This window comes from Thermobia domestica, chromosome 3 (assembly GCF_964235325.1).
Source record: "Thermobia domestica chromosome 3, izTheDome1.hap1.1, whole genome shotgun sequence".
Lineage (NCBI taxonomy): Eukaryota > Metazoa > Arthropoda > Insecta > Zygentoma > Lepismatidae > Thermobia > Thermobia domestica.
Genome location: NC_137456.1, coordinates 103,557,676 through 103,572,335, shown reverse-complemented (window position 1 = coordinate 103,572,335; position 14,660 = coordinate 103,557,676). Strand labels below are relative to the sequence as shown.

Below are 14,660 nucleotides of genomic sequence, written 5' to 3'. Positions count from 1 at the left end.
TAAATACTGTGTCAATAACAACAAGCATACAGTATTTTGTTCACATAATGTTCTTCAGAGCACCAGTCATGCTACCAAAATGTTCTACAAACCCCTACTAAATCAATGGATAAACTTTGTGAAAAAATCTACGGGTTGCTTCCACTTAATCCTCTTCTTAATATTGAATAAAAACAATAGGAACTGATCAAAGGCTTCTCTGCGGAGAAAGTACAGAGGCGGAGTCCCAACAGAATTTTTGTAGTGGCTTTCAGTTTAGTTGAACTTCAGCGACAGACAAATTTATCGGTAATTTTTCGTTGTTTAATTTCAGTTTATTTCATCAGAAAAAAATATCTGGTTGGTTCAGAATCTTTACGGTTTATATTGCCGTGTGAAAAATGAATGAAAACAAGGGAGACGCTAGGACGTGCAAGAGAGCAAGAGACAGAAAGGCCCAAATATTACTAGTTGCTGAATACAATTAACTGATTTCAAGAAGTAAAAAACATTCGCAAGTCTTTCTCTAGAGACGAAAAAGGAAAAGCAAAACAATAAAAACTCTGATTTTTAATAAACTATATATTTACTACTTGGTATATTCAAAGTTTGTCGTCATCCCCTTTTCAAGACAGAAGAGGAAATATTCCGTTATAATTTAAAAGGTTCCGGTACGCAGTACCGTTGCATACCGCCAGAAATAAAACTCTATCTATATACTTAAAAATGTACTGCATCATTCCTATTTGACCTGGAGTCACGGTTCAAACGCCATTTTCTTCAGTATATCGAGCCCTTTCCAACTGTACCACTCACATGTCCATAAAATATACCTGAACCGGAAAATTAGGGAAAATCCAGGAATTTGTTTTTTAAATCCCACCAAAACACTTCGCCCTTCTGGCCCGAGCCTGGGTTGACGTAGGTATCCGAATTCTTTTCTAAAAATACGTTGTTATGTACATAATACGTGTGCAAAATGTTAGTCATGTATCTTGAAAACAAAGGGCGAAAAAAATTGTTGAAAGTCTGATTTGAGTATATCTCTATTTCTCTTTCTCTATAACACACACACACACACACACACACATATATATATATATATATATATATATATGCGTCATTACTATTTGGCGTAGAGTCATGGTTCAAACACAATTTTCTTCAGTATAACAGGCTCTTTCCAACGGTACCACTCATTTGTCAGCATGGTATACTTAAACTGGAAAAATCGGAAAAAGACGAAATTTTTTCTGAAAAAAATCACCCCCTCGGAATACTTGCGCCTCTCGGTCCCGGCCCCGGTTTCACGTAGGGATCTCGGAAAAATTGAGAAATACCCAAAGATACACACATTCCGTATGCAAAGTTCCAATCTGATATCGCGAATATTAAAGGTGTGAAAAATTTTTGAAATTTCACTTAGAAAAAATAATGTCACGCCCCTCCGTCCCCACTTGGCACAGCCAAGTTGACCATCCGGTTCCAAAACGCACCTGGGGTGTTTTTTGGTCCATCCTTACTTGACTAATAATACAACCCGGCTTAAATATCAGTTATAGAACCTAAATAGGCGGTCAAAGATGATACTACGCGATGGTAATAAAAGTTACCAAAATCCTAAAAGGGTTAAAGAGATGTTAAAAATACTAGGTAAAAGATAAGCAATATTTTTCCTGTAATGTTTGTTGTTAATAATAAAAATAATTATAGCTTTATTACAGCAACGAACAAGATGATGAGAAACCAAAATTATGGTTCAAACAAGACAGATTTATGAGAACTGATCCAGAGGAAATTGCGGTGGATGTAAACAGATATGAATCAATGAACAGAATATTCGTCACACCGGACCATACGTTGGTAATTAACAGCTTTTCACATAACGATTCAGGATTCTATTTTTGTCACGGAAAATCTGGAGAAGACGAAGAAGAAAAATTCAATTATTTAGTAGAAAGTAAGTTATAGTAACTTAGTTGACTATAATTGTCATAGTTATTTCTATAATGTAACGGTGGAATTTCCAAAAGTTTCCGATCTGTCACTGAAATATCGCGCCAGTCCTAATAAGGACTTCGTGGCAAATAGCGCCATCTATGGAAGAAATACCAAAATGTATTGTAACCAGGACCGGCCCTAGGCACTTTGTCGCCCCGTGTAAGGCCATTTGCCGCCCCCTTCCTCCAGAAAGAACAAATCTTAAAAGCCACGATTTTAAAATGAAACGGAATGAAATCATTGAGTTTTGCGTCTCACGATTATACCAGCTAGGCTAAAGGAGACGATGATGATGAGAAATGAATGAGATGGTGGAACGAAGAAAGTTGGAGGAAACGGAGTGGGTATATGAGTTAATGTATGGAAACTGGTGCTATAATTGTTATAGTGCTGTTACTGTATTCAAGAGATTGAAGTCAGTTTTCAGCACTCATTCATAAAATGAATATCAGTGTAAACTTTATTTACTAAGCATAATTGTAAAAATTCACACCTCATAAAATAATGATTCGGGCATATTTCATAATCGTTTCTGGCCTATATTTTTATTTTATTAAATTATATATTTTAATGTATTTAACAATTTGGGACTACAGCACAAGCATAAACCATGCTAAATAGTAAGCACGGACATTTTGCCGCAAAGTTTGTACTCATTACTGTTTTCTACTATATTGATATGTTTAGTCTTTTGCAATGCTTATTTTTTTACGTTTGATGGTGACCATTACATTTCTAATCTTTGTATAGGCGTAATATTTATAATATGTTCAAATTTATGTATCGCAATTGGTTGTTTGGTTGCTGCAGGTCAAGGTAAGCTAATAGGATATTTTTTACATTGTTATCCATGCACTCAGGTTATACCCAATTTTTATGCAATACTCACATATCAGTAGATATCAGTAGATTGATGGATAGAACACCATATATAGTGGGAGGAAATACAACTCTCACGAGCAGCACTAATGAATCATTCATATTGCATGGACCTCCCGATAAAAAAAAAAAAAAAAAAAAATCAACAAAGCTTAGCATTGATCAAGCAAATGTTCGTTCCCTTGCTCTAAAATTTGATGAATTGCGAATCTTGGCTAACGAGGAAAAATACGATCTTATTGTCATAATTGAATCATGGCTCGATAGTGCACTAAACTCATCAGCCGTAGAAATAAACAACTATCGTTTGTTGAGAAGTGATCGGACTGACAAGCAAGGAGATGGAGTTGCTATATATTGATGTGAAACTGCTTAATATTGATGTCTCGCATAAAGACGAAATTGAAAGGTTATGTATCAAAATTAACATCAATTCGGTTAAGTTAGGTATATGTGCCATGTACAGATCACCCAGCGTTACATATACTAAATTGGCGATGCTCGAAGAAGTGACCGCGAATGTAAGTTCTATGACTGATACTCTGCTCATCAAAGGAGATCTGAATTGTGATTTCCTTACGCCTTCGAAGCGTGACGCAGCTTATTTATGTTCAATACTTGTTAGCTTTCTGCTGACGCAAATCTTAAACGAACCAACACACATCACTGAAACCACTGAAACACTTCTTGATGTATTTATTACTAGTAATACCAATATAATTCATTCCAGTGGAGTAAAACTACCAATCGGTACTTCAGATCACTCTTTAGCATATATATGTTGGCAAGTAGAAAAACCAACAAAAGACAAGGGTAAAATAAAGACATATCGCAATTTTAACTATTTTGATCAGTCCAAATTCACTCGTGATATAAAACGCATAGATTGAAAACCTACCTGACGTAGATAAGAAAGTCGAATTCTTAGAAAACACTATAGTTAGCATTTTTGACAAACATGCCACTCTATGTTCTTAGAGAATTGCAAAGAACAACAGTCCGTGGTTAACTGACAACGTTAAGCTACTAATAACTAAGCCAGACTTTTTGCTTCAAGAGCCTTACCGAAAACAAGAAATAATGTATTTCGCCCTTCAAATTTCTAGCGAAAAGTACATCGAGAATATTCGAATTCAAATATTTTTGCTTTATGTTTGAGTGACCACCTTTTATTTTCCACCATAGAAGCAGCACCAACCTACCTATAATATATCTTAACCATGGTTTGATACTCGCGGTGCAACGTTGTGTAAAATGAGAAAAACAAAAGCCGGTCACGCCTGGTAGATATGCAACCCGCGTTACGCCATAAATGTTTTGGCCAGTACGAATACTGTCAGAAGTCAAAGATAATTGAGTTTGAATTTCTGACTCGTCATGAATGACTATACATGACAATATAACTCTCATAATCGTATTTCTTCGAGGAAGCTCGTGAGAGCGCTAGTGCCGCTCATAGGCGAACTGTCATTTAACTACTGTTACGTTTTGGTTTAGACTGCGTACTGGCAATTCCAATAGTTTTCGGATATGTGTGTATCTGTCATGACGTCCTTCAAAATAAAATAAAATAAAACATTTTACCCCAGCGTTTCCCAATCGGTGCGCCGCGAATGGGCCTCTGGTGTGCCGCGAGGAAATCGTAACATAATTATTAATTCTATTGCAATCAAATTGCAAGACATTGTGTCTCACATTTTATTTGTGAGGAAAAATGTATATTTGTATTTCACATTACTTTGAGCGTCTACTATGAACAATTTTAACTTCCATACAGTGTTACTATTCTGTACATTTTTAATGTTAAAAAGGTATTTGTTATACTTGTTACCATTATTACTTCTTTATAGTTGCAGACTATTTTGTAACTTGAAATTTAAAAATGTTATTCAATCATTTTGAGAAAGCAAACCTGCACACAAATTACCCTCATTTGTGTTTTAAAAGTACAAGAGATTTGTTTGTTCGTTCGTTATGTAGTGATCTTCCTTCTTAGTGAAAGGTTGGATACAATTTTCGAAAGAGAAAGTATATTTTTATAAACCTGAGTCCTATATTTCATTGTAATTGTTTTCTATTTTTAAATTAGAATGAAAAATAAGCATAATGATTTACCACGGATTGAAACCAGTGATCGAACTTTCTTGTCTGTGAAAAAGATATCAGTAATCACAGAAAAAATTACGAAGGTGTTTTATGTTTACAAATAATAATAATAATAATAATAATAATAATAATAATAATAATAATAATAATAATAATAATAATAATAATAATAATAATAATAATAATAATAATATATGAGTGTGCCGCGAGAATTCAAGTTACACCTGCAGTGTGCCGCAAGTTGAAAAAGGTTGGGAAACGCTGTTTTACCCTATAAGTTCGGGGTCGCGGCCTGTTCACGGGAAGAGTCATAACAATTAAAAAGAAAAACTATTCTGGCAACGAAACTTTACAATACTGTTGACAATTTGGTACTAATCTTGGATGAAAGATATATTTGACACGACAAGAGGTCGAATAATGAGTATGAATGAAAATCATGCCCTGAATTAAAAAAAAAAAAAAAAAAGAAGAAAAAGAAAACCTCGATGTAAGCCATTTACTATTTACACTAAGACTGATTATATTGTAGAAATGCTGGGACCAACATAGGCCTATAAGATCCAAACGGGCTAGCGATTCTCATGCCACAAGGTGATATTTATTAAGTGAATCGCAGCTTTAGAAATACAACTGAATATTTTGAAGAAAGAGGATTTACAGTTTAATGTCTACACTGAAAGGTAAGAGCAGGCAATTGACTACGGCTGAGCCGAGTTTTTCCCGCTATGTTACAAACATTTGCTGGATTATTATAACTGACGATGGTATTCTTGGACAAGTATTGTCTTCTACGTAGGCCCGTAGCCAGCCCAAAAATGTAAGCGGGACTGGTAGAAGTTAAAGAGGGCCCGATCCAACCATATTATAGTTCATCACCATATCATAGTTGATAATAAAGTTGGTTATCACCTTGCCCCGCACTTCAAAATTTCATTCAAAGCAGTAAACGGTTAAAAATGAGAAGAGAAACATAATTAGTAGCGTACGCAGAAGTTCGTCAAGAAGGATTCAGGCTCCCAAGTTCGTATAATCTCACTTATTTGTGTATATGTCTTAATATAATAAATGCTTATCTTTGCATAATACCTTGCTCAAGGGGAGTCTCAAACTCCTAAATTCATTCACTTGCATACACCATTGAACAGGATAATACTGTTTGAAAGAATCACATATTTTATGATAGTACAATACATTTTATTGCTTTAAAGATTGAAAAAGGAAAAACCGATAATAATAATAATATGAATACCTGAAACGAATGCAGATTCGATAATAAACCAGTATTTCGTTATTTTTATTGAACTTTGTAAAGGAGAATTGAGAAACTACAACGCAGTGCTGTATAATTGCTTTATACAATACAAATTGAGAAGAAAGACAGTACTACTATTTGAAATGAACAAAGATCGAATAAAAAATTAGTGCTTCGTCCTTCCTTTATACATTAAACACGTAACAGTGTCCCGTGTACACCACGTGACGGAGTTTGGTTTTTATGGCATGATTTTTTAAAATTATTATTGAAATCATAAATATTAGTACATTTATATAACTTCCCGTTTTAGTAGAGATATTAGAATGGAAACGGGATATAATCTTGAAATGGTAAATTGATTGCAGAAAATTGCTTCCTGCTATATAGTACTGTTTTCACTCGGTGACAATCAACGTTGAAACCGGACTCTTATCGTTTTGACTGTATGTAGAACAATATTCAGACCTGTAGTCACAGTGGATTTTTATCAGTTTAGTTTTAGTAGATACTTCAGGATGGAAATGATATTCTTCTTGAGACGTTTAATGGATTGCAGAATCTGCTTCTATTTATTACCGTATCTACTCTATAGCGGTAGAAACGGTAATAACTGATACGATTGCCGAAACTGTTACAAAAGTTCTATTAATAGTTATTTAGTGTTTTGATCAGTTTTGTTTTATTAATACATGTTGAATATTTCCAAAGCTATAATGAACAATATACAAGATTAAAACTCTAACGTAAATTTAATTTGTATTAATAAAACAAAACTGACCAAACCACTAAACATATAGTATATTAAGAGTCTTCATCCCGGCGAAATTAAAATACCGCTAATTTTACAGTAATTATGTGATATCTTCAAATAGATAAAAGATAATCGAAATGTGGAACAAGAGCGCCCGAGACAATATTATTTTACATGAGATACCGTTATCACGACTCACTTATCTGCTTTCGATTTCGAGCCATTTTGAAAATCGGCATTTATTCTCGCGTTTCTAAACAGCTGAAAACGGAAAGTCACTAGGTGACTTGTGATAACGGTACCTCACGCAAAATAATATTGTCTAGGGCGCTCTTGTTCCATATTTCAATTATCTTTTATCTATTTGAAGATATCACATAATTACTGTAAAATTAGCGGTATTTTAATTTCGCCGGGATAAAATTTATGTAATAGTTTCGACAATAACTGGTCGATAAAGATAATGTTATGTTGCCGAAACTGTTACATATATTTAATTAATACCTATTTAATTAATGCTTTGGTCAATTGTATTTTATTCATACATAGAAATTCAAATCTGTCACAAGAAAAAGCAATAATTAAATTTTTCTCTAATTTTTAAGCTATATTTGAACAGACTACTAAACCTATCTTGGGGAACGTAACTGACTGGAAGGAGTATGACGAGAAATACTTAATTCCTGTGAATGATCGTTTACAAAATACGACAGAAGAACCGATATCTGGATTGAGGGAAAAGGATATTCATCTGTCTGTGTTGATGGAATGGGAGCCTTGGGGAAAATGTATAATATGTGGAAGAACAGAAGGTGAAAGAAAGAGAATTGGTAATTGCAGACTGAAAATATCTTCTCAAAACCATTCGAAGGTAAAGTTTTTTTTATATGAATTTCTATTTATTGCGTATGGTTAAAAATTTAAAAGGAACTACTCGTTTAATCTATTGTAAATAAGTTTTTGTATTTAGTGAAGAATCAGTAAATTTCTACAATAGTTGCCAGCACTTTTGGAGACGAGGAACTATGGATGCGAAGGGCCTTTTCTGTAAGAGCTAATGTTATACGATAGTCTGTGCACCCAATATAGTTTGGAGACCACATAAATAACAGATGCCATCTTTCATAAAATTATAAAACATTATGTGCTGCTATTCCTTCTACCTTTTGGAAGCGTATACTATAATGTGTAATATACTGTCAACTTTTCAAGGAATGCAAAAGATTCCAACTAGAAGTTGTGCGCTTCCATCTTGATGTGTTCAGAACCTCGTATGTATGAGATAATATTCTCGCAGAAAATGTAATACACTTAGAAATACTCTTTTCCTTTATTTGCTCACGCTGAACTTCATTCATCATAGATAGCATCGAAACCTATTGAACATAACGTTTTCTATTCCCTGATCATAAACAATCCAATGTTTCAGACCCACAGAAATCACTAATTCATTAATTTTTTTTCAAAACATTTTAAAATCAACTTAATTTGTTGATCCATCTCACACTAGAGTACGTGACCAATTTCAGAAATACATCTTGATCCCAACATCTCCCTCTTCTTCGCAAAATGAAATAATACTCCATATTGTTCAACAAATCACCTTTTTAGTTTAATCTTTTCTTACTTCGTCTTAATCCTTAGTTTAGGAATTCAGATAACATTCCACTGATAGCTTCAGTTCTCAGAGATTTTGGTTTCTCTGCAAAATATAATTTCGATATTGCATAAGGATTATTATCATGGGTATTCTGATATTGCCTTTATTAGCAGTTCACTTGAAACTAGCTGAGAAGCTTCCACGCACCATGGTCTTCAGCTAGCTTACTCGTCTTAACATGAAACCGTAAGGTGAAATCAGCCAATCAATTAATATCGACAAGTTATATTTAGGTATGCATTCTATTAGTGTAGATATATGGCAGTCATAATTTTTGCAACATTATTATGTGAAAATCAAAGTTCGAATATAGCATTCCCTATTGTTGTAGTTCCTAGCGCATGCACAATTTCCGGGAGCAAAATATAAGAATTTAAACACATTAGAGTATTTCGAATTCCAAGTTAAATTGTAGGTCCATCACTGATATCTCATCAGTGCTGAAAAAGGGTGCAACTCAAGCAATTAGAAATATTGAGCTTTCAAGCCACACCAGCTTATTGTCGAAATTCGGAAAAAGGAAGAAAAATTAGAAAGTTAGAAAAAATGAACGAAAGAGATTCAATTGTGTGTCATTAATCACCCATATGGAATGATATGACAAAAGAATAAGTGCCTTTGTCACTGTCAGAGGAAATATTCAAGACAAAGTAATAAATATTAAAAGAATAGAGACACCCAGAACACATAGAGTTAAAAATTAAATAAACAAATAAAATCTCTATACAATGTCTGTACTTAATTCAATTCCTTTATATCATATAGTAGCCAAGTATTTTGATTAAATATACAGGGTGGTCCGGAAGTGGGCGTACCCCCATTTAGTTTCAACAGTATAGTGTTAGTTATGGTAAAATATCTGTACACAGTTACTTTGAAGTGTTAAGAGTCATAAACATCGGTATGATCACCATCCATGTCGTAACACAGCTGAATTCTGCGCAAAGTTCTCGCAGATGTTTTGCGGAGATACTCCGGAGTCACGAGGGTGAAGGCGTGTTCCACAGCTGCTCGTAATTCCTGCGTTGTGTGGTATCAAGGGTTTCTTACTTCTTGCTTTATGAAACCTCAGAGACCACTGTCTGGTGTCATCAGATCGGGATTTCTTGGAGGCCAGGCAAAGGGAACTGGTGAAGATGCATAACCTATTCTAATCCAGCGGCCAGGAAACGTCTGATTCAGGTGATTGCACACGTGAATCGCGTAGTGCGCTGATGGTCCATCCCGCTGTATCACAACAGTGTCTTTGATACCATTTTCTTCCAATTGAGGCACCAACCACTCATTAAGCATCTTCATGTAAGATTGTCCATTAACACTGTCTTCGAAGAAGTAAGGCCCAAAAATGTGTGTTGCACTCATTCCAGCCCACACCATCACGTGTGGTGGATTTCTCTCTATCTCTTTGTAAAACCGAGGGTTTTTCTTTCACCGCATTACAACGTTACGTCCTGGGAATGCATACTTCGGTAGATAGCACACTCGTCTGTGAAGAGGACTGCACCATGGGATCGTTTGGAAAGGAACGCCTTAAGGAGACTTCTGCATGCCTCTTTCCGCGCATCCATGTCTCTTTACGTTGAGACCACTCAGTTCATTCACATGGATTGGACGGTAGACCTTCAATTTTAGATCTTCTTTCATGTGCCTCATCATGGTGGCCCGAGGAATACAAAGCTCCGAAGACCTTTTACGTGTTGATTTTGAAGACGACTTCTGCACTGATGTTTCCACTTCACGACACGTTTCCCTCTGTTTTATCCGTCGACCTCCTCGGGGAAGGTCTTTTACACTGCCCGTAGCAAATGCACGTTTTCCCCACCCCAACATTGTTGCTGTTCTTGGTGAATTAATACCAAAGCGGTCTGTACGTTTCACTTTAACACTTTCCATGGTGTCACCTGTGTAACGCCTTTCGTGAAGCCAAACTGCAACAACTAATCTTTGTTCAATGCTATATGGACTTTGATCACACATTGTTGATTACTCCAACTTCACTGCAAATAGCTGTTACCAAGCAGAAAACAGCAGAACAGAAATGAACATGGATAGCAATGTTGCCAGACAATGCCAAGCAATGTTATCAGGCAATGCCAAGCAATGTTACCAGACAAATGTGGGTAAAACCTAAAACCGTCAGAAAACACCAATTAGGGGTACGCCCGCTTCCGGACCACACTGTATGATAAGGAGTGCAGCAAGTGCCTGGATTGGGTGTTTTGATGTATCCGTTCCGTGGGAAAGAAATTCGGTTCCAGAATGAAGATCACGTAGAAACCACTACACAGCATAGAAGTTCTGAATGAGTTCAGCACTCGAGTACACAAGCACTGGATTCGCGTTTTGCTTGTTGTTATGTAGCCTGTCTAAAAGGGATGATAAATGTCTGGAATGGTCATCACCATCTCTGGCGCTGTTTTGGGGAAATGAAAGAGATTCAAGTCTTCTGACTTGGATGATCTTAGTTCGTATCTCACTGTCGATTCACGTCATTGTTTTTATTTTTGCTGCATAAATACAAATATAAAAAAACGTTACAATGACTGATTTTGTTTTCAGTCGAGAAAGTGTAGTCGCTTATATTTCATTCATCCTCTCTCTCTCCTTTTAATTAATGCCTATAACTAATTAACTGTGAGGACACAAATTTTGTTATTTGCCGCACAAATACGAGTATCTGAAGGCAAATCCATCGCAATAACTGTTTTTGTTATTTTCTGCGCAGAAAGTGAGGACGCTGAAATTTCGTTCTTTTCCTTCCCATTTGTATTTATTTTTTACTTTTTGTGTAACTATTGCAGCACAATTTCCAATAACTGGAGCATAAATTGGTACTAATTGAGCTCAAAATAATTTGTTAGTATCAGGGTGCTAGTGATTGCTTTTCAAAATATGGTTGTTAATTTGATGTCAAGTTGGTTACCAAATTTCTTTTTTATTTTATTTATTAACTATTGCAGCATAAATTGTATTAACTGCAAGATAAATGAGCACAAAATAATTTATTAATACCGTGGATGTTGGTGGTTCTTTACTGAATGTGGTCGCAAACTTGACATCAAGTTGGCGACCAACCTTCTTTCTTATTTTATTCAGTAAATATTACAGCTCAAATTGTAACAACTGCAGCATAAATTAGCACAAAATAATTTGTTAATATTAGAGTGGTGGCTGAAACTGTGGTCGTCAACTTGACGTAAGTTGATGACAGCTGTCAGCGAAAGAAATATTTCAGTTTAACGTCTTACGATTATACTTTTCAGACTAAAAGGGACGATGACTGAGGCAAGCGAATGATTATGGCTGAATTTGGGGAATGAGAAAGTGGAAGTAAGTACCTCGAGAAAACACACGGACATGATGTCCACCATAAACTTATTTTGCTGAGGATCGAACCGGGGATCCCTTGCACCAGATGTAAGTGCTCTACCACCTAGCTACCGTGCCCCCTCTTTCAGCAAAAGGAGTGATAATACTTTCAATATAATGAATTTAACGATCTATAGTCATTTGGAGGAAAAAAAGGTGAGCATTTTCTGAGGTTATTGTTATTGAATCATTTTTATTGAAAACAATAATAAGAATAGGAATATTTTCATTTATAAGCATCAAATTTAAATATTTAAAGTTTTCTTATTATGGATTCGTTTTGAATATGTATTACGTTGATTGATTTTGATATAATAACCTTTGTATAAACTAATATATTTTATCTATTATTTTTTTTCGCAATTTTCATATCCGTACTTACTTCATTCTTATTTTCTATTGCAAAGAAGACCAAAAATATGGAAACATCTGCAGAAGCTACAAGTGGAGAAGATTTCCTTAAGTTGGTACCAGAATTACCTTGTGAATCAGTGCTTCTCGAAAGCTATTATCCAAATATAAGCAAAATATTGAGAATGATTCCACAATTTGTTATGGTCGAAAATTGTTACGACAAATGTGTTCCTGGTGAGTACCCAGATCAGTGGCGTATTTAGGGGGCTATCGTGTTCAAGCCACCCCCTAATTAGTTTTACGCATTCCACGTACAACAATAATCCTTCTTACCATTTCTAAGAATTTCATTGACTTTCCATTTTCATTAAATAATAGATGTATTTAGTTTGTAATAAACAAAATAGTTTTAATATGCAGTTATTAAAATTAAATAGAGTCTTAACTTAGATTTTTAGGGAAATATTATTCTGGCAACACTGTAATATCTACGGATGGCTGCACTGAAAATTCTTCAAGTTCATATTTTCTGTTGTAGAATAACATTATCTATGATTGTGGCAAGTCGCATTTCATTATCTCCTTTCACTTATGAATAAACAAGCAAAAGAAAATGGCAAATTTTGTATTATTTTTAGTATGTCAGGGTCTTAAGCTATTAACCCTAAATTCTATTAGCCGTTGACATTGTCATTCTTGTCTTTTCCAGGTTTCTCCTATTTTGTAATGAAATCGAATGAGAAGTAACACTTTCTTATATACATAATCTGATTAATACACGCTAGGAAATCACTGAATGAATGATTATGTTATGATATCCTTACATTGGTAATTATCATGCATTCATATATTATTATCCCCAATACGTCTTCATTGCAGCAGGAATGGTGAACCATTCCTACATTCGATAACAACTAGAGCCTATTTAATGTATGATGTTCTTTATTAAACTCATCAGGCCACTTATAAAAATCTAAACTGCAACCTTAAAAAAACGTTGAATACACTGCAGCAGTGAGATTTCGCTTTCCTGTCTTATCGCGTTCGTCCAGTAACTGCTGTAAACATAACCTTGTCGCCGTCAACCAAGATCGCCATTGCTATCTTGGTCAGGTTATAGCAAAATATTGTATTTATTGCTGTCTGTCTTTTCCAAATAGTGGCATACACAATCTTTACGCACATTCTGCTTGTGATTATTTAGGCATTCGATCTAAAAAGTTAAATACAAAATAATAATAATAATAATAATAATAATAATAATAATAATAATAATAATAATAATAATAATAATAAATACTTCTTCTATAATTTTTTACGTCACATGCAAAATACTTTCAATCCAGAATTTGCTTGTGATAAAGTAAGGAAGATTGTATCTCATTTCCTTTTTATTTGGACTTGGGCTTCATGGATCAAAATTAGTATGTATATGTTATATCTGCATGGAAGCACAAAGACACGCCTTACAATCATAAAATTACGAAAAAAGAAAATGTTTAAAAGTCTGTCGTTCTGATCGACTAAAAAATATGATAATCTTTTATAATGTCAGAAACCATGATGAGGTTAAGTACGTCATTGATACTTCGAATTTCCTGAAATATGACACTACATCTCCTGTGATATGTATAAGATCTTCCCAAATTAATCAAACTTCTCATTTTCATTAAACGTGTCATGGTTAGGCAGCTATTTTTAGGAATGGAGTACATCTGTTAATGACACCTTCTAGCAATAACGTTGCTAGTATCCTTTCTGTTACTGAAAAACTGGATTACAATTCACCACTTTCATTATAACGTTTAATGACATAAGAAATAGTGCTATTAGTTAAATAAATGCATTTTTATAAAAAATATACTCACTTTCAAATAAATAAATAAATAAAAAATATTTCATATAAAAATATAATTAACAATGGACGATGTTTTATTTATTGGTCTTATCAACTTTGTATCTCCATCAAGAATTTCTTCTTACTATATATAGTTCCTAGTTATGTACTGCGAAAGTTAAAAGTGCAATACCTTTAGTCTCTCTCTTTCTTTTGTACACACACACACACTTATATATATATACAGGGTGTTTCAGATAAAACGTCCAGTGCTTATAAATCCGAAACGGCTGAGAATAAAAAGATGAAACAAAAACTGAGATAGGAAAATGTCATAGGGCGCATCACATGGTGTTGTTGTGGTGACCCCCAGGGCCCTCCTTCAAGGGGGCCCAGGGGCCAACTTCTAATTTTCAAATAGGAACACATATTGAATCATACCTCATTCAATAGTACTTGAAAAACG

General features: G+C 34.6%; 1 protein-coding gene across 4 annotated transcripts in view; it reads left to right on the top strand.

Annotated features, from left to right (window-relative positions):
* The window catches only part of LOC145681475 (uncharacterized), a 59,407-nt gene that overhangs the window by 21,436 nt on the left and 23,311 nt on the right, over positions 1-14,660 (top strand). For 2 of the 4 annotated variants that reach the window (XM_081753118.1, XM_081753121.1), the window contains exons 2-4: positions 1,704-1,939; positions 7,580-7,845; positions 12,414-12,591. In XM_081753118.1, the coding sequence (XP_081609244.1) occupies positions 1,704-1,939; positions 7,580-7,845; positions 12,414-12,591 (680 nt within the window). Of the gene's footprint in view, positions 1-1,692; positions 1,940-7,579; positions 7,846-12,413; positions 12,592-14,660 lie in introns of all 4 variants that reach the window. The other 2 variants (XM_081753120.1, XM_081753119.1) reach the window with 2 other exon arrangements.